Raw genomic sequence first — 17,841 nt, forward strand, 5'->3', positions numbered from 1 at the left:
TGCCCCTAGCCACTGTTCCCCTCTGCCTGCAATCCTGTTCATGAATGAATGAAAGAATGAATGAGTGCACGAAGGCAGGGTAAGGGGCTGGAGGAGGGGACCCAGGGCCAATGTGCCAAACTTCAGCGGACTGCAAGCCCCATAGAGGGCAAGGCAGGCGGAAGAGAGAGGGTTTTGACCACGCCCCACTGTGGGGTCAGGCTTTTCTGGTTCACAAACGGCGCATGCGCGCACCCCGCCTCCGGCAGCAACTCGGGCTCTCACCCGGCACAGTCTTTTGCCTGGGCACGATGATCCAACAGGCGGCCCGAGGTCACGTGGCTGGTGAACGACGAAGTCAGTCCATTGGACTCCAACGCCCTTGGCCCTGCCCCAGATGCTGCGTGTAGGAGAGACTCCCAGAGTCCAGAGGGTCAACTCACAGCCCTGGGGCTCACTGGGGACGTGAGCGTGGCGTTGGGGGGCACTGGGAAGGCCCTGGCCTTGGCTCTGGAGCCTCGTGGTGGAGGCCCGGCACTGCCTCTTCCCTGGCTGCGCTGCCTGCGCAAGTCACTCGGGCCTCAGGCCCCTCTCTGACACAGGGGAGAAGGCGGCTGCTCTAAGTTCCAGCCAGCTGGTGGGCCTCAAACTGTGATTCCGTGTGAGGCCTTCGCACCTGGGGAAAGGAACGGCAGGATCTGATTTTCCCTAAATTGAAGGAATCGCTTGATTCTTGGACAAGAAGATCTTGGGAGAACCTGCCTCTTTTCCCCCTTTAATTCACCACAGAGAGCTCAAACTCCCCCCAGTTTAAGTGACTTTCAGGAGAGCTCTCTCAGATTCTTTGGTTGTGTTGCCAGCATCTCAGCAGCTCCACACTACCAAGTCCTTTCTCCTAGCCAGCCTACGAAACGGGCCCGAAGGCCAGCCCCGCACGCGGCCTCAGCGCAGCCCTGCCGGGAGGGACCGGGCCAGGCATTGCAGGGCCCGTTAGAACCACTTGCGAATTTTTCCCATGACCTCTCCTAAGATAAGAACATTTTGTCTTTGTCCAGATCTGATCTTCGCACTGTCTGGTTTTGGACAGACTGAGTTAGGAGAGAAATGGCCCCTTTTGGAGGGCTCCTATGGTAGCTGTCTACCAATGCTGTAAATTTCCTTGCCCTCTGCCCCAGAAATTCTTTTCTGGAACCGACCTACAAATCCCTGTGTGTGGACTCGGAGATGGGCGGACAAGGATGTTTGTGCCACTGTTGTTGAGGATAAGTGAGAAAAAGGAGAGCGCCTGCGTGCCCACTCGTGTGGAATGGGGAAAGAGACGGGGGTCCTGTCAAGTGAGGGGCACCCAGAATTTGCTTTGGAGCAAGAGTCTGGAACATCAATATAGTCAATACCTTCCAATTTGCTTTTCACATGAATGACTTCACGTGCGATCCTTTTACCAATGAGAAAGCCATCTCTGCTCAGTGAATTGTTGGCAGACGTGGCGCCACCGACGCGAGGTGACATAGCTGGTGAGTCGGGGGGAGGTTTCAGGGTCTAGGTTTAGCCTGGTGGCTCAGCCTCCTTGCGGGTTGTGGTCCATCTCACGGGAGGGGAAAAGAGCTTTGAGCTCCAGGGAGCAGCTGTGACGTGATGGACTCACACATGAAAGTCACCTGTTGGAGATACGAGCCCAGTCTTCAGCTCACCTGGGCTTGGGGTATGACGGGGATGGAGCTGGTTCCGGCTTCCTCTGGGCAGGTGCGGGGGCCTGAGCAGGCGCTGGGCGCGCGTGCGCAGAGGGAGGTCACAGGTGGCGGAGCTGGAGGGCCTTTGTGTCATCCCACGTGTCCAAGGACGCTGCATGTGCACGTCTTTGCAGCCTTGTGGCATGCTTCTAGGTCCCACTGGTGGCATTGCCAGCCACAGGGGACATGCGTAGCATTTTCAGAGATGCTGCCAAATGATTTTTCCAAAATGCGTCAGCCGTTTCCATTCCCGTCTTGGTCTAAGCATGCGCCTGTTTTCCCACATCCTTCATTGCACTTCTGGTTGTTTTTTTCTCTCTCTTTTCTGTACCCAAATGTGTTTATTGGGATGGGTCCCATTCATCTCGATCTGGGTGCTTTTCGTGCTGCTTCCTTCTGAAGGGGCGCCCTTCCGGCAGCCTGGCTTTTCCTCCTGTGGGTTGATGGGGAGCAGTGGAGAGCGGCCCGCACACAAAGCTGCGCCCCTGCAGGGCTAACAAGGAGGCTGAGGGGTGATGGTCTAGCGTCCTGGGCATTTCACACCCATGAAGTAGGAACTGGGGCTCTGCACCAGGTGATTCTTCTTGTGTCCCCCGTCCCTTTTGGAGAGGGATGAAGGTGGTCCTTAGCGAGAGGCACGTTGTCCGGGGAGGTGCTCGCCTCTGGAGAGCGGCGCTGCTAGTTTTCAGTCTTTTTTCCAAGAGGTGGGAGGTGGCATTCCATCGTTGTTTCGGTGATGGTACTCTGATTGCTGGTGAGATAGGGTCTTTTCCTCATGGAGTTTCTCTGTGACTTCCCCATTCTGTCCTCTGTCCCCATTGGTATTGGTTGTGTGTCTGCTGACTGTCAACATTTTTGAGCCACAGAGTCCTTCCTTCTAATAAACTCTTACTGGGCTAACAAGCTGAATGGAAGTCGAGCTGCATCCTGGAAGTTTGTGGGATTTTTTTTTTGTTTGAGCTGGAAGAGGGGACGGGGTGCCCGGGGGCATCAGTATGCCTCCCTCGGCCCCCAGTGGGGCCCTGGGGCCCAGTGGAGCATAGTTTGCAAATAACTGGTATAGTCCTACCACTCAAGCTGCAAATGGGGAAACCAAGGCCCAACGTCACCCAGAAAGCTGATGGCTGAGGCCGGTCTCCATTCCAGGTCAGCTGCCTCTGTCAGTGCCCATTCGAGGAGGATCTCTGGGTAGGCAGATGTTCAAAGCCTCCATGAGTGACTGTTTCCTAGCTTCCTGCCTATGCTCTGCACTTGCTTTTTGTGTTTTATTGCAATGGCTGGAACTTCTAATTCGATATGATTGGCGGTAGGGGTGGCGGTGGAGGTGCTGGTGACAGAAATGGGCCCGTGAGGGTGGGGGTGGAGGTGGTGGGGGGAACGGTGGCGGCGACAGGGCCGGTGGTGGTGACGGTGTAGTTGGAGCTGATGGCGGCCGTAGATGTTCTCGCCTGGTTTCTGATCTTAGTGAAAATGTTCCCAAAGTTTTCCAGTGGCCACGATGTTTGCTGTAATTTTCTGGCAAATATCCTTTTACACATGAAGGAAATTCATTACCTTCTATTCTTGGAGTGCCAAGATTTCGTGCTGCAAATAGGTACTGAAGTTTAGCAAAGTCTTTTTCCCCTCCCCCCCTCATTGTAAGGAACGAGATGAAAACATTCCTCGGAAATCTGAACGGGCTGCTTTTGTCTCAAGCGTGGAGCTTCCCTCCCTATTGTTCACATTCCCTGTGTCTTCCCTTCTCCCTAAAATGCAGACGCGTTTCAAGGTCTGGGGAGCTGGACAGTAGAAGAGGGTGAGGCATCAGAATAGAAATGATCTCCTCGTGCTGGGTCAGCGCTTTCCGCCTGCTTGACTTCTGCTGCTGTTTCCGGTACTGATCCCGGGCCCGGGGTGGGGGAAACAGCTCCCCCCCCCCCCCCGGCTTGTTCCAGACATAGCCGGAGACGCTTTGAGGTTACGTTAAAATGCTGGTGGCAGACAGACAGGGGGGATCTCGAAACCTTCCATTCCTCTCTGGGATACCGGGGCGGGGGCGGGGGGGTGGCGGCGTGGGGAGGCCAGGAGGGCATGTGGTGGGGGAGGAATTTTTCTTGTGGGGGGGTTGGTTTGGGGTGTGGGGACAAGGGCTGGTTGCTAGGCAAAATCGGCAGAGATGAATCATGTTCTGGCACGAGCTGGGTATTGGCTAAAATGTGAAGTTGTTTAAGTTTGTGGAATTTTTTTTGTTTGAGCTGGAAAGGGATATGGATTCATTGGGTCCAGTCCCTCATTTTGCAGATAAACTACAAACGCAGAGCGGAAGAAAGGTTTGCCCGGGCAGTGAGGAACGGGTCTCTTGCCTCCCAGCTTTTGCCAGGGCGCCCACTGCGGGTGCAGGCCCGTGGCCAGAGCAAGCCTTTGGGTGCGCGTCCCAATGACGTAGTGACCGTTCCAGGCCTCAGAGATCTGAGGGTGAATCCTCAGACACACTCCCCCTGAGCAACGTAAATCCGGAGTGTTACACGCTGCGAAGGAAACGAGTAGTGTGATGGCCTGGTGGGCAGCCGTGGGCTCCTACTAAAGCCAGGGTGGACGAAGAGGCCCGTCTGGGGAGAGGACATTTGAGGTGAGACCTGAATAGAGGAGGCAGCCTTGTGAAGCTCTAGGGAAGAGGACTCTGGGCACAAGGGCCAGGAGGTGCAAAGGCCCTGAGGTGGGAGTGAGCTTGGTGGGCCTGAGGGACCCCAGGGAGGCCGGTGTGACCCGAGCGGGCTGAGCCTGGGCCCGGCCGGGCTTTGGGGCCAGAGGTTGGCCGGAGAACCCTCGCCCTGCAGAAAGCAGAGGCACGCCCCACCTCCGACTCCTTCTCCTGCCCCGTGGTGCCTGCTAAGGGCCTGTCCTCTGCATGAATGAGCGTTTAGTTAGCACCTATGGTGTGCACGGCTGTCCTGGGCACTTTGTCTATGTAATTGCATCTCATCCTGCAGCACCCTCTCAGGTCCACACGAGAAGGACAAATGAGAGGGGACCACATGTGCCACATTCAGTGCAGGCGGCCCTGGCCCAAGCCTTCTCCCTTGAGGCCCCCAGTTCGGTGAGCTGAGCCGAGAAGATGCCTCGCCCGCATGCGTGGACTGTCCTCTGGTTCAGCAACGTAGAAAAAAAGAGTGGGAAAGGTCGGGAGGAGACTCGGGTCTCCGCGGCCGCCCAAGAAGTCTTGCCAGGAGGCAGGGCCGCGCTGTCCTGAGCCCTTGGGGTCAGCATGGATGAGCACCCACTCATGAGGGGTGATGGTTCTCAGGGGCCCTGCTGTTGTGGGAAAGTGAGCAAGACTGTGGGGCTGAAGGGCAAAAGGACAGCGTGAGAAGCTCCCACAGAGCTCCTCTGCGCCCAGATACTAGGCCCAACAGATGCCTGGGATTCCACCATTAATGATTTATTCGCTGGTGGTAAGCATTGCTCTTGGCTCCTCTTCTTGTACAATGCAAATCTCCTTTTGGAAAAAGAGCGGGAAGAGGAAGTCTCAAACCCAACAGGGGGCTACATCGGGGAGACTGTAAGCCATAGGACAGCTCTTAGGAGCCATCAGATTCAGAGATCCCCAGGGGCCACGGAGACTTTTGTTGGGGCTGCATCGCTGCCCATCCCCTCCCTGGGCCCAGTCCTGCTCCCTTAACGGCCCTTTCCCGGGGCTGATGCCAGGAACACTCCCGAATAAACGCCTAAGTCCCACCTCAGGGCTGGCTTCCCGAGGAGTCGGACCTGTAGCGGTGGCGGTGATGGTGGGGACCGTGAAGTGTGACAGTACTGAGGACGACGGTGGTGGTGTGGTGGCGGCGGCCGCGGTGGCGAAGGTGATGATGGCGGTGATGCTGATGACAGTCACCATGATGGCCGCATGGCGCTGGTGGTGACAGCTATTTATCGAGCACTTACCATGTGCCTGGCGCTGTGTTTTTGTTTTTTTGTTTGTTTTTTTACTCTACATTTGATGATTCTTTTAATCCTTACATTGATTCTATGGCTTAGGAGCTAGTATGCCGCCAGTTTTCCAGAAAGGGAAATGGAGGGTTAAAGAAGTTAAGTACCTGCCTAAGGTCACGTGCAGAGATCCTGGCAGAGCTGGGGTCAGGGCGCAAGCCCCCAAGTCCCCCATCCAAGGTTGCTCCCTAACATCCTGGGGTCCTGCTCCAAAGGGGCCAGTGACACTGTGCTGCCTGTGGGGTTTGGGCAGAGGGAGGTCCAGCCCCTTCCTTTGACCTGCTGGCCAGGAAGGTCCCAAGGCCAGGAAGGGAGGCCCCTGGAAGCTCTTTTGTACCAAAGTTCCAGGGCAGCGAGTGTCCTCACTGGGGGTGGGGCGGTGAATGGGCTTTTGGAGTTATTCTGAGAGCCGGCTTCTCTGAAGTGAGGCCAGCGGTGGGAGTGGCTAACATGACATTTCCAAAGATAGCTGGGTGGGGACGGCGCTGGCGGTGTTTGAGCCTGGGCCTGGGGAGTAGCCGGGTCCTGTGGTTGGCCCAGCGCTGTGGAGAGCGCTTGCCTGTCAAGCCATGTGTGACAGAAGTTACGCCTGTGTGTCCCCTGCATGGGTGCAGGGAGACCACAGCTTTGCTTAATTTTGGAGACTTTGCTGTGAGGGCTGGTCCCATGGCAAAGACAACCAGGCGGGAAGCTTGGAGCTCATGGTATTTAAAAAATAGTAATGATAGTACCATTACTAGTAACAACACTAGGTACTATGAGTAGTGGTAATAATAATCCCAGTGCTAACAGTAATGAGAATAGCAGGAGAGAAGAGAGCGGCAGCCTTGGCCTAGAACCCCACCTCCACCACGAACTGGCTGTGTGGTCTCGAACGTGTCCCTTTACTTTTTTGTGTCCTCCTCTGTAAAATGGGATAATCACAGTACTGAGGGTTTCTGTGACGAGAAAAGGAGGTCCCGGCAGCTGCCCTGGGAGAGTCAGGGCTGAGGCTGAGCGCAGTTGTGGCAGCTGCTGTAACGACATTGAACTGTCTATGTGCCACGTGCTTGATACGCACGACCTCGTGCAGTTGCCCCATCAGCCCGACCAGGGGGGCACGGTTACCGTTCCCCATTTGCAGGGGAACGTATGGGGGTTCGGGGCGGTTGAAAGCGCTTGTTTCAGGTCACACAGCGGCAGCCGGCATTCGGAGTCACCCTGGGACTCTGACGTGCCGAGCTCACTCTGCTCCGCCCTCCTGCTGCCTCCCTGTGTGGAGATGGGCTTCTCTGGGAGGTGGCTTTTTCCGGAGTTGGCTGATGTCACCTTCGAGGGTGGAGGGAGCAAGCAGACAGTCCAGAAAGAGCCACTGATGAGGCCCGTGTCCATCTTCTGGCTAGGACTTCAACTCACGTATCAAGTCTCAGCGGGACCGAGGAGTCTTCTGTCCTGGCACGAGGATGGACAGAGTCTCTATTCTTTTTTTTTTTTTCTCTTAAGTTTTTAAATTAGTATTATTAATCTTGGTGGGGGGGGGGGTGGAGAGAGAGAGAGAGAGAGAGAGGGAAAGAGAGAGAGATTCATTTGTTGTTTCACTTGTTTGTGCTTCCATTGGCTGCTGCTTGTATGTGCCCTGACTAGGGATCGAACTTGCAACCTTGGCGTATTGAGACGATGCTCTGACCACTGAGCACTCAACCAGGGCCCAGAGCCTTCATCTTGTCTCAAGCTCAAGGGGCCTAAATCATCAAGAAGTGCCTCCTCATTTGCTTGGCTTTTTAAGAGGGTTCCGTGACAGACATAGCTAGCTTTGAGAGGATAACGTTCAAAGCGAGGTTCTAAAACTGCATTTTTATGTGTTTTCAAGTGGCCAAAATCCAGGAATAGCATGTAGAAAAAGTTAGAGATGTGGTCAGAGCTGTGGGGTGGTGCTTTGAGGGGGGTGGAGGTGGGCAGAGCGTCTCAGCGAGAGCTTTAGCCTACTGCCGCCTGGCTGTGCCATCTGGGACAATTCATCGTGCCTCTCTGAGCCTCTTTCTCCACCCATCCATCCCCCCTCTCACCCACACGCCCACACATCTCTCTGCCCACTGCTCATCCATGTACCCATCCATCGACCCACCTGCCCCTCCATGCACACACCCAACCATCTTATCTTTCCACCGACCCACGCATCTATCCATCCATCCATTGGTCCATCTGTCCATCTCCTCAATACGCATTCATGGAGCCCCTAGGAAGTCAAGAACTGTACAGGATGCCGAGGTCTCTAATTTAGACATTAGCATTAAGCCGCCTTACACAATCATCAATAGAAGACTAAATTAGAGACCATCATGCACAGAATACTGAGTAGCTATTAATAACAATGAAGCAGGTGTGGAGGAGATATAGAGAAATATGCTCAAGAGGAAAATAAAAAGAGGCAGAAATGTGAGAAGTATGCTGCCACTGGTGTAAAAAGGAAAAAAGAATGGTCTATTTCTACACATACAGACTTGGGTAGGCCTAGAACATTTCTGGAAGGACACTTAAGAAGTAAGTATCAGAGGTTGCGTCTGAGGAAGGAATTAGTTGGGGTGGTTAGGAAACATATCACGCTGTTCCGTTTCAGGCTGTTAAAAAATATTGCGTCATCTGTTTACAATTGAAAAAATAATTTATATATAAAAAGGAAGACTCAATCTCTGAGTAATGACATAGAAAGATAAGAAAACAGTGAACTGTAATGCCGTCCCTGACACGTATACGATGAGGGAAGCACAGAGGTTGGGGAGCAGGGAGGGGCAGGGCAGGCTCCCCGGGAGGCGATGCCGGAGAGGAGGCTCCCAGGCGCGTGGAGGTGAGGGAAGGGGGCTTGGCAGGGGCTTTCCCGGCAGCAGGGCCAGCATGGGCGGAGGCCTATAGTCAGGCTTCAGGGTGGCTGCCACAAGGCGAGCCATGGGTAGGAGGTTTGGAGTTTGTCCAAAGGACAACAGCAAGTCATGGACAGGTTTTAAGGAGAGGAGTGGGGAAAGTTTTGTCTGCGGAGACCCATGTGGCAGCCATGTGGGGAATGGTTCCCCGCAGTGAGGCTGCAGGCAGGGAGGCTGATGGGGAGTCCCGGGGAGAGGCCTGGAGGCCTGGGAGAGGGCAGATGTGGGGGAGTGGTGGGCAGGGCAGAGAGGAAGGGACTCGAGGGCACTTTGGAGATGGGAAGTGACACCTTTTCACAAGACGAAGCATCCATCAGAGCAATTTTAGCAAACTGCTTTGTAAAGTGCGCAGCGTTTCGTGGTGGCTCCCTCCCGTAAGCGCACATCAGAGACTCCTGGGGCACTTTTACAGGACCCCGGGCCTGGGTCCTGCCCCCATGGCTCTGGATTTAAGTGGGCATCGGGAGGAAATTGGGCTCCACGATGGCTCCAGTGCGCAGCCAGAGCCAGGGCCCGGGCCGGGCTGCTTGGTGGTGAGTGGCCAAATGAATGAATTGGGCTCCCCCTGTTGGTTAGCCTTCTTCATGCAAATACTCAGGGCGCAGGTGAGCCTCGGGTGCCTGGTCAGAACCTTGGGTCTGGGTCGGTCCTGCCCGAAGGAAACCTGGCAGGAGCAGCGTGAGCTGTAGGGTCACCCAGCCCGGGTGAGCGGCTTGAGTCAGCTGACCTCTTGAGCCAAGTACCGTTGTTTGAAACCAGCCTCAGGGGGCTGTCAAGAGAACCGACAGGATTACAGACGGGTAATCCGGGGAAGGGCCGGCACCCGCAGCGACAGCGCGGGAAGAGGTCAAGACCCGCTTGGAGACAGAATAAACTCTAGACTTCAGCTCATCCGAGGGTCCACGGTGCCCTCGTGTGGTTAAAACTAGATTTGTCTGGGCACCGGAGCGCTGTAACGTCAATTTGAAAAAAGTTCTCATTTCTTTTAGCTACACCGCCACATAGTTTGAGGTTTGGGCTATTCTGGTAACACTGTTTTGGTTGTTTATACGAGTAAGTGCCGTCTGATGTGTACAGTTCAGCTTCAGCTCTCGGAGGGCGTTAACTGGGACAAAAACATCTCATTTAAAAAATCATAAAGGAATGTGGTGGGGAATTGTAGGGTTGTCACATATAATAAAGAAGGGAGAGACCAGCACAGCCTAGAGGGACTGTGAATTAAACAGTAGACATGCCACACAGGACAACTTGACATGGCTCGCCCGGCGGCTCTAATTTGAGATCCTCATACAGACCCTGCTCTGTGGTCTCCACAGGTTGTGTGGAGGGAGCGGCCTGTGAAGTTCTGTGCCTTTCCCTAGAACCCAGAGGACTTTTAATTACATACATACATATGTATATATAAAAAAATACACTTTTTTTTAATTAGAGGAGGTATATTTAAGAGAGAAGAGGCAGCTAGCTATGCCTGAGCAAAAAAGCCACCATCAGGAAAGACAAACATATCTTTCTTTGGAAGAGTTGAAGATTTGAGGCTTAGCCAGAATTTCAGTGCCACGTTTTCATGAGAAAATCAGGCCGCCTTCTGTGGGCTTCTGGCTGTGCGTGACCGTGGGTGCCTCAGCAGGCTGCAGCAGTCTGCCCGTCAGCCTCGGGGGAGACAAGGGAGAGGGACAGCGCCTAGCACGGCTGTTCTTCATGCCTGAGCCAGGGATGGAGGTTTCTGCCTTCCGCTTGCAGTACTCACCCACGCAGCTCAGAACGTCTATGGAAACACCACGCCTGCGGAGGGCAGAGCGGGACAAGAGGCGTTTCCGCCCCGTGGCGAGGCTCACCTTCCCACACCTACAGCACATCCCTGGGCCTGGAATTCTGTTTACCTGTATTTGGCCCAAGCTTTAGGGTATTGTCCAAGCCAGCATTTGTCAGATTTCAGGATTTCACAAATTAGTGGAACTACTGCTTTGTCAATCTATTATGGTTTTGCAAAAAGCAACCAAACGTGAGGGCCATTTCCTTCACCTTCACCCTCGTCTCCTAAAACAGGACACTTAGCTTTGTAGAAGCCTCTGTACATAGTCTTTACCACCCAGTTTGCTCGGAGAGGTGTGTTATGGTCCAGCATTAGGGAGCCCCAAGGGGCTCTGGGCAGTACTTTGGGGCGAGGTATCCAAGAGACAAGGCTTAGCCAAGGAAACCAATGTCTTCCATTATTTTATTTATTATATATATGCAGATCTGTTTTATGTACAATACTCAGTTCCATCAAATAACCACACCAAGGCGTTCTATTGGCAATCTTCCTCTGAATAGGTTCAGGTAAAACTGACCTCTGTGCCCTTCATGGACTAGCAAAACTCGAGACTTCACTACTGGTGGCAGTTTTGAGGCCATACGCACAGTTCAGAATAAACATAAATTGGATTAAGACAATAAAAGGGGGGCTGAAAGAAACCACAGGACCCAGAGCATTTAAACTGTGTATTTTGCGTGCATCAGAGCCACAGCAAGAGCAGCGAAGGCTGTGCGCGGGCGTGGCTCTGCCACCGGGAACTCTCCGGAGGCTGCACGGCGGGCGGGCAGGCGGGCAAGCGGCAGAGGCGTCCTGCAGGCAGCTTTGCCAGGGGCTCACTTGCTCTCTGCCTTTCCGTTCTTGGGTTCTTGTTTCAATTTGTAATCAGCCAGGGCAGCCTTGATTGCATCTTCGGCCAGCACTGGAAGGAAGGGAAGGAAAGACAGGCTAAGTTTCCAGACAAGAGAGAGTCTCAGGGATGGAATTTCTGCAAACTGGAGGGCAGCGGGGCTGGGCAGGGCTTGGGCGCCCCTCGCCAGGGTGCTGCGGGCAGAGCGGGCCGGAGCCTGGCCACTTCCTGAGCCAGGTTCCCCCTGTGGCGGCTCTGGTGGCAGCGTAGCGGTTAAATGCCTGGGACTCGGGTTAGTTTCTGAGTCTCTGTGGGCCTACTTTCTCTCCTGTAAGAATGGACAGACATGCTTTCCTCGCTGGGGCAGTGTGAGAGCTCACAGAATGTGGCAGGCACACGGCAGGGACCCAACAAATGTTAGTTCTCACGGGGAAGCCTGGAGTAGACGTCGTGGAGGCTGGGTAAGCTGGCAGACGTAATGTACCCACTCTCTAGTGATTCTAAATTTGAACGCTTACGTAGGAGTGAAGCTGTGGAGGAAAGTAAAAGTCGAGAGAGCTGGAATGACAGCGCAAAGCAAGCCAACAGCAGACGGCCTTGAATCACAAGGTTTCAGCGCCCACGAAGGCCAGCGAGGTGGCCGGGCTTGGTCTGGAGCCGTGCGAACATGTTTACAAGCTATGGCCTTTGTTCATGGGTACTTGCAACTCCAGCTCAACTAAGAACTCGGGGCTGAGCGGGCTGCTTGAAGACGGCGTTAGCGTGCCCATCCCCACTCAGTTCTTCTGGGAGCCTTCCCCTGGCAAGAGGCCTGGCTCTGCCGATTTTTAACTAATTTAATTTGGTCAGTAAACCTCCAACACTCTGTTAAGGATGCTGTTTCTCCTTCCCTCCTTCCTCAAGAAGGTTGCGGAAGAGGGAAATGGCCTTGGCTTAAGGCAGAGACTGAACTGGACAGCCCAGTGTCAGTCTTAAGGCACCTGGGCTTTCTCTCACGATGGTGTGGAGGGAACAGTGTCTGGCGGGGCTCAGGCTTTCTGCAGACGCAGATGCAGACCCTGATGGCAACCGCACGTGGACAGAAGTGACGAGGCACACAGCGAACAGGACTGTGGTAAAAGCGAATTTTCTCCTCTGCTGGTCCTAACTTTGCTACTATGCAGTGGGGATGGCAGACTCTGGAATCAAAGGTCGGGGCCCGCAGCCTGGATGTCTCACGTGGGAGCCTTGCGGCGGGCGCTTTGACCTGAACCCCAGTGTCCTCATCTGTCAGGCGGAGAGGCAGCAGCGCCTCCTGTGGCCTGGAGGACGTTGCCGAGGTTTGCAAATGGTGCTGCGAGGCTCTCAGCCCGAGGCCGGGCACCCACCACCTCCTCTGAGCCTCTCCCAGAGAGGGCTGTGGGACGGGGTCTCCCGCCCCGGAGGTCAGAAAGGCGGACTCCGTGACCACTAAGGATTTGTCCTCACTCTGCGACCACTGCAAGGGGACTCCAGTTCAAGGCCCCGCCCCCCGGCATCCTGGGGCTGAGACTTACTGGAGCAGTGCAGTTTCACTGGCGGGAGGCACAGCTCCTTGGCGATATCCGTGTTTTTGATGGTCAAGGCTTCCTCCACCTGAGAAGCGCGTGGGAGGGAAGAAGCAGCGTTAGTGTGTGCTGTCTGGAGGGACAGATGGACAGACAATAAAAAGGGAAGGCCGCAGGGCAGGGTGCTGGGGGATGGTTTCTGCTGATAACCCCAAGCAAAGGTTGAGGACCTTCTCAGGACCCCCACGTGATGCGTGTCAAGGCCACAGGTGGGCAGTGTACCCAGTGGTGCTGCCTGGCTGGGCTCAGCAAGGGTGCAGAAACACTTCTTTGAGTCAAGAAGAGACCCTGTGGGAAATCTCTTAGGAATCAGTTGCCAGGGGCCAGAAACACCAGACTTTTTTAAAAAGGCAGTGACTTCCTATGCTGGTTTTGTGAATATCAGCTTCCCTGCTGAAAAGTCCCTTCAGCGAGAAGTGCTGAGGGCGCTGGGAAGCCGCAGGCTGTCGGAAAGGCCGGCAGCAGTGGGACCATGGTGCAGGCGGGCGGGGGCGCAGAGCTCTCCGTAGGCCCTTCCTGTGCCGCAAGGAGACAGGCTGTGGTCCGGGGCGTGGTCAGGGCCCAAGGGCAGAACGTTGCCCTTGGGGAACAGAGTCCCACTGGATGAAGAAGAGCCAAACTCCCCCATCTTTCTGTTCCCCTAATCTGCCAATTCTGCTAACACCACTGAATTAGGAGTTCAGTTCTGTTTCTGGAAACTCGGATGGGAAGATCTCAAGATCAAAGGAAGGCCCTCTTCCTCCATTTTCTGATCACAACTCAAAGGCCCCTAAGAGTCAGGTCCTGGGAGCACAGGTGCCCAGCCTGCTTTTTCCCCTTCCCTGCAGACAGCTGTTGACAAATCACTGCAGAGCCGCCTCTTGCCGGAGCAGGTCAGGCGTGTGCCTCTTTGGCCCGAAGGAGCTTGTCAGCCAGGGGGCCCCGTGCCACAGAGAGCAGGTGGCCCGTGGCATGGCGCTCCGCTTTGCTCTCAGGTGCCCAGCTCCACACTCACTCTTCTCCGTGACTCAGCTCCCTGAACTAGGTTCCTTGGGGTTAGAAGGACAAACAGGCTGCAGCTGGGCTTTTCTGGGAGGTTTTAACGACTAGAATTGAGAGAGCCCACTTCTTCACTGGGCTTGGGACCTTCTATTTCCGCAGCTGCTGGGGAAAGAGGCTTCAGGCAGAGAAAAGGGTGGAGAAGATGTTCCAGCCTTTCTTTTCTCCGCCCTCAGAAGGCCTGTGACCAGCTGCCTGCATCACTTTTGGATGAATTTGTTCACTTTGCCCCTACCCCCAACATGTTTTTGATTCTTCAGTCACTCTTTAGCACAGGCCAGTTTGCTATTTCTGGAATCCTTAAAAGCCACCTGCAATCCTTCCCGAAACACATGGGAGGAAACAAACAAGAAAACAAACCACTGTACAACGCCCCCTGACCTGACCGAGATTCCTAAGCAATTATAACAACACCAGCAACCTTGGAGGAAGCCAAAGATTTCTTTTAAGCTCCATTTTGTTAGATGGAGAGGCCAGGATCTTTTTTTTTATTTACTTAGGGACAAAACACCACGGAAACCCCCTCCCCCCCAAAAAACTAAAAAACACTTAGTAAAATGATTCACTGTCCCCAAGGCGCAGAAGAATTTAATAAAAATCTGGGTAGGAGAATTTAAACATCCTAGTTACTTTTCTTCCCCCACCCATCATACCCTCCCCTTAACTGAGAGCCACGCTTGTGGAACATGTGACTCAGTCCTGCCAGGTTTGTGAGCCACCTCACCGTCTTTCCTTTCACCCACTCGGTGGCCAGCGAGCTGGAGGCGATTGCAGAACCACAGCCAAACGTTTTAAACCTGGCATCCACGATCTTCCCCTTTTCATCCACTTGAATCTAGAAAAGAGACAGGGGGTAGGCCGCTTACAGAGGCTTCCAGGGGCTCTCCCAAGAGCTTTGGTCTTGCTTTCCACGCTTTAAGTTTAGGCATTAATTACTGAGTTTGTTTTGAAGAGTTCAGTGATGGGAAGTTAATAAACACAGGAAAGTTAATAAACCATTACATAGGATTATGTAAGCCTAGCTGGTAAAGATCAGCTGGAAAATATGCACCCTTTGAGGTTGTTTTGGTAACCCGGGCCTGCTTTGGGCTATGAAGTTCTGCTCATGGCTGCCATGTCCATCTGCCTCCTACAGCACTGGGAAAGTCTGCACTCCTGGGCTCTAGTTAATGCTTTTTTCCTTGGACACCAAATTGCGTTTAGTGGTTCTGCCCCGCCTTGTTTCTCTTTTCTAAGATAGGCATGGAGACTCTGGCAAGCCGCCCACCCACCATGATGAAGTAGATTGTGGACAAGGCTACGGTTTACCCAGAGTGCCAGTCACTACCTTCCTGCTGTCTTCAGCTTAGGGGAGGTTTGATTTATCAGATTTCTTCTCTCACTGGGGATTGCTAGCTCAACGGTTGTGGTTTTCCTTTGGTCACTAAAATTCAAAGACACTTTTACTTAGCGGACGTTGGAATTTAAGCTGATTCAGTGGGTAGAACAGCATGATCAGTTTTACTATATCAGACAGGGTCAGCGTAGTGTACCAGCAGAAGAACTAGGATTCAGGCTCTGCTCTGGTTGTTTATAACACTGACTCATCCCAGTTCACAGGCATCAAAATGGAGACCAGATGAAATGGTGTAGGCAAATGCTCCATACACTGTGTAAGCAAACCGGTTACCATTGTTACCATTACAAATGAAAACCAGCGGTACCTGTAATTTCATTACATCGCCACATGCTGGAGCCCCCACCAATCCAGTTCCAACATTTTTAGCTGTCTTGTCAAGAGACCCGACGTTTCTGGGATTTTCATAATGATCAACAACCTAAAATGAGAGAGTTAAGAGAAAAATTACATCACGCCTTTTTGGTACTGACTTGATGGTAAGCTCAATGTCAGCAACCTGAGCTTGGCAGGCCATCACTAAGTACCACATTTCACCTCATGTCAATGAGAACCATTGGTGACCCAAAGTCTTTTTGCATCTCCTCTCCAATTACCTTAAAAAATGTGTGATACTGGAGGAAAATTATGTTTTAGTTCCACAGGGTTTTTAACTACATATAAGTATTTGACCTTTACCAACCTAAATCACCAGATTTGGGCTCAAATGGCACTTTTGTTATTTCCAAATAAAATTATTCTCAAAGGATAATGTCTACTAAAAAGTTCTAAAAGCAACTATGGTCCATAAATCGAAGGCTTTCCCAGAAGCCTCAAGTAGACGGTGACAGAGGAACAACGCCAGGAACGTGTCCAATTGTGTCTGATGATAAGCTCAGTTCGCTATTTCAGGGTCCTGAAATCTCCCAGGTGCAGCAGCGCCCCCTGGTGGCTAGAAGGCTGCCAGACCGGATCGATTCAGCATGTGCTGTCAACAAAACACACCCCTGGGTGGGGGAGGAGCAAAGTCCTTGGAGATGAGCTGAAGCCAAAACACAGTAAATGTCTACTCAAACGGGCACACAGAAGGCTCTACTAGCCTTGAGGTTTTTAACTAGTTAGCCGTAGGTATACCGGTCGTCCAGCCCCTCTTCCCCTACCGATCTGGCAGGGATATTAACTCCAAGCCGAAGGGACCTACAAGGTAATGTCCAATCTGGACTTTTTGCCCCATGTTGATTTACCGCATTCTTTCGTTGTTTCCCCGAGTTCTACAGTCTCCTAAGAGACTTTACGCCCGTAGAAGGCACGAGATACAAATCACACACCTATCCCTACCCCCTGCCCCCAAACAAGACATGAAAATGAAAACAGGACTGTTGTTGGTTATGTGTGTGACTCCACTCGGAGGCTATAAGGAACAACAGCGGCACCATGAATGGTCTCCAGGGGCTAGGCACCGTGCGGAGGAATCTACAAGCAGTTGCTTGCGTAGGGGTCTTCTAAGATACCCACTTTACAAATGGGAAAACAGGTTCAGCGAAGGGCAGCGACTTTCCCAAGGTCACTTGGCCAGGGCAGCGGCCTGGCTGAAGCCGGAGCCCGTCCGGTTGTGTGTCTGTTCCAGGAGTCGGGCTAGCAGGTCATAACAGGATCCTCCTTCCTGGGTTGTTTGGGTGTTTAAAGGCTGGGAGGCACGATGGCAGCCAGCGGCAGGGCCCGCGGACAGATTTGTTTCCTGCGCGGTTAGTATCACTGCGCAGCGAGGGAAGTTGAGGCAGAATCGGGACAGGGGGCGGCCCCTCTATCCCGGGCGGGGGGGCTGTCGTTACCCCGGGCCCTAGCAGGGGCTCCCCAAGCGGCGCAGAATCCCGCGGCCACTCCTCTCTAGAATGGGCCTCCGGCCGGCGCCGGCACGCATAGGTCCCCTCGGCGATTCTAGTACTCCCGGCCCCTGATCGCTGCGGACTCCACACCCCCCCCTTGCCCGCCCCTACCTTCTTGTGATAGAGCCGGGCCGGAGCTGACAGCTCCCGGGCCGGCAGGCGCGGGCTCTGGAGCAGCAGGGCCGACGCTGCTCGCCTTAGACGGCCCGCTCCAGCCGCCGCCATCTTGCGGCCTTGCGCCTGCGCAGGCCACGAGTAGACCGAGGGGAGGGGCGCTCCCGCGAGTCGACTCCTGGCAGGAGGCGCTCGCCCTCTAGGGCGTCAACGCGATTTCAGGCCTGCGCCCTCCCGTTCCGTGCACGTGTTGGCTTTCGACCACGCCCCTTGGGGGAAGGCGGGGCGCAGAGCGGGAAGGTCTGAAGTCGCTGGAGGAATGTTTCCCCTACTGGGTTCTGGACGTGAGAGGCTTGGTCTCTGGCTGGAGTGCGGGACCCAAGTTTACGTCCTCAAAGCCCACCGCGGGAATACCGCTCAGAGGATCAACCAGTTCCACCTTTCTTAACCCCAATTTGCAGCTAAAGACATTCAGTTTCAGAACGGTTTGGTAACTTGCCCAAGGTTGCTCAGAGAGCTAGATTCACTTGGGATTCACATTTGGACAATACTGAGTTAGAATCCTGGTTTTGCATTGTCCAGGTTGTGTGACCCTAGGCAAATGACATCAGCTCTCTAAGCCTGGATCTTT

The 17,841-nt window shown here is 53.8% G+C and overlaps 1 protein-coding gene across 1 annotated transcript; it reads right to left on the bottom strand.

Annotated features, from left to right (window-relative positions):
- Positions 1–11,036: 11,036 nt before the first annotated feature.
- Positions 11,037–17,406, bottom strand: ISCU (iron-sulfur cluster assembly enzyme). Its single transcript, XM_054594381.1, has 5 exons — positions 17,208–17,406; positions 15,539–15,652; positions 14,560–14,670; positions 12,747–12,825; positions 11,037–11,283 (listed from the first exon to the last, which is right to left on the bottom strand). The coding sequence occupies exons 1-5, from the start codon at positions 17,319–17,321 to the stop codon at positions 11,198–11,200; spliced, it is 504 nt and encodes a 167-aa protein (XP_054450356.1). The 5' UTR covers positions 17,322–17,406; the 3' UTR covers positions 11,037–11,197.
- Between the last annotated feature and the right edge of the window lie 435 nt (positions 17,407–17,841).

Source organism: Pteronotus mesoamericanus, unplaced genomic scaffold (genome assembly GCF_021234165.1).
Source record: "Pteronotus mesoamericanus isolate MK-2021 breed Mesoamerican mustached bat unplaced genomic scaffold, CSHL_Meso_final scaffold_507, whole genome shotgun sequence".
Taxonomy (NCBI): Eukaryota; Metazoa; Chordata; class Mammalia; order Chiroptera; family Mormoopidae; genus Pteronotus; species Pteronotus mesoamericanus.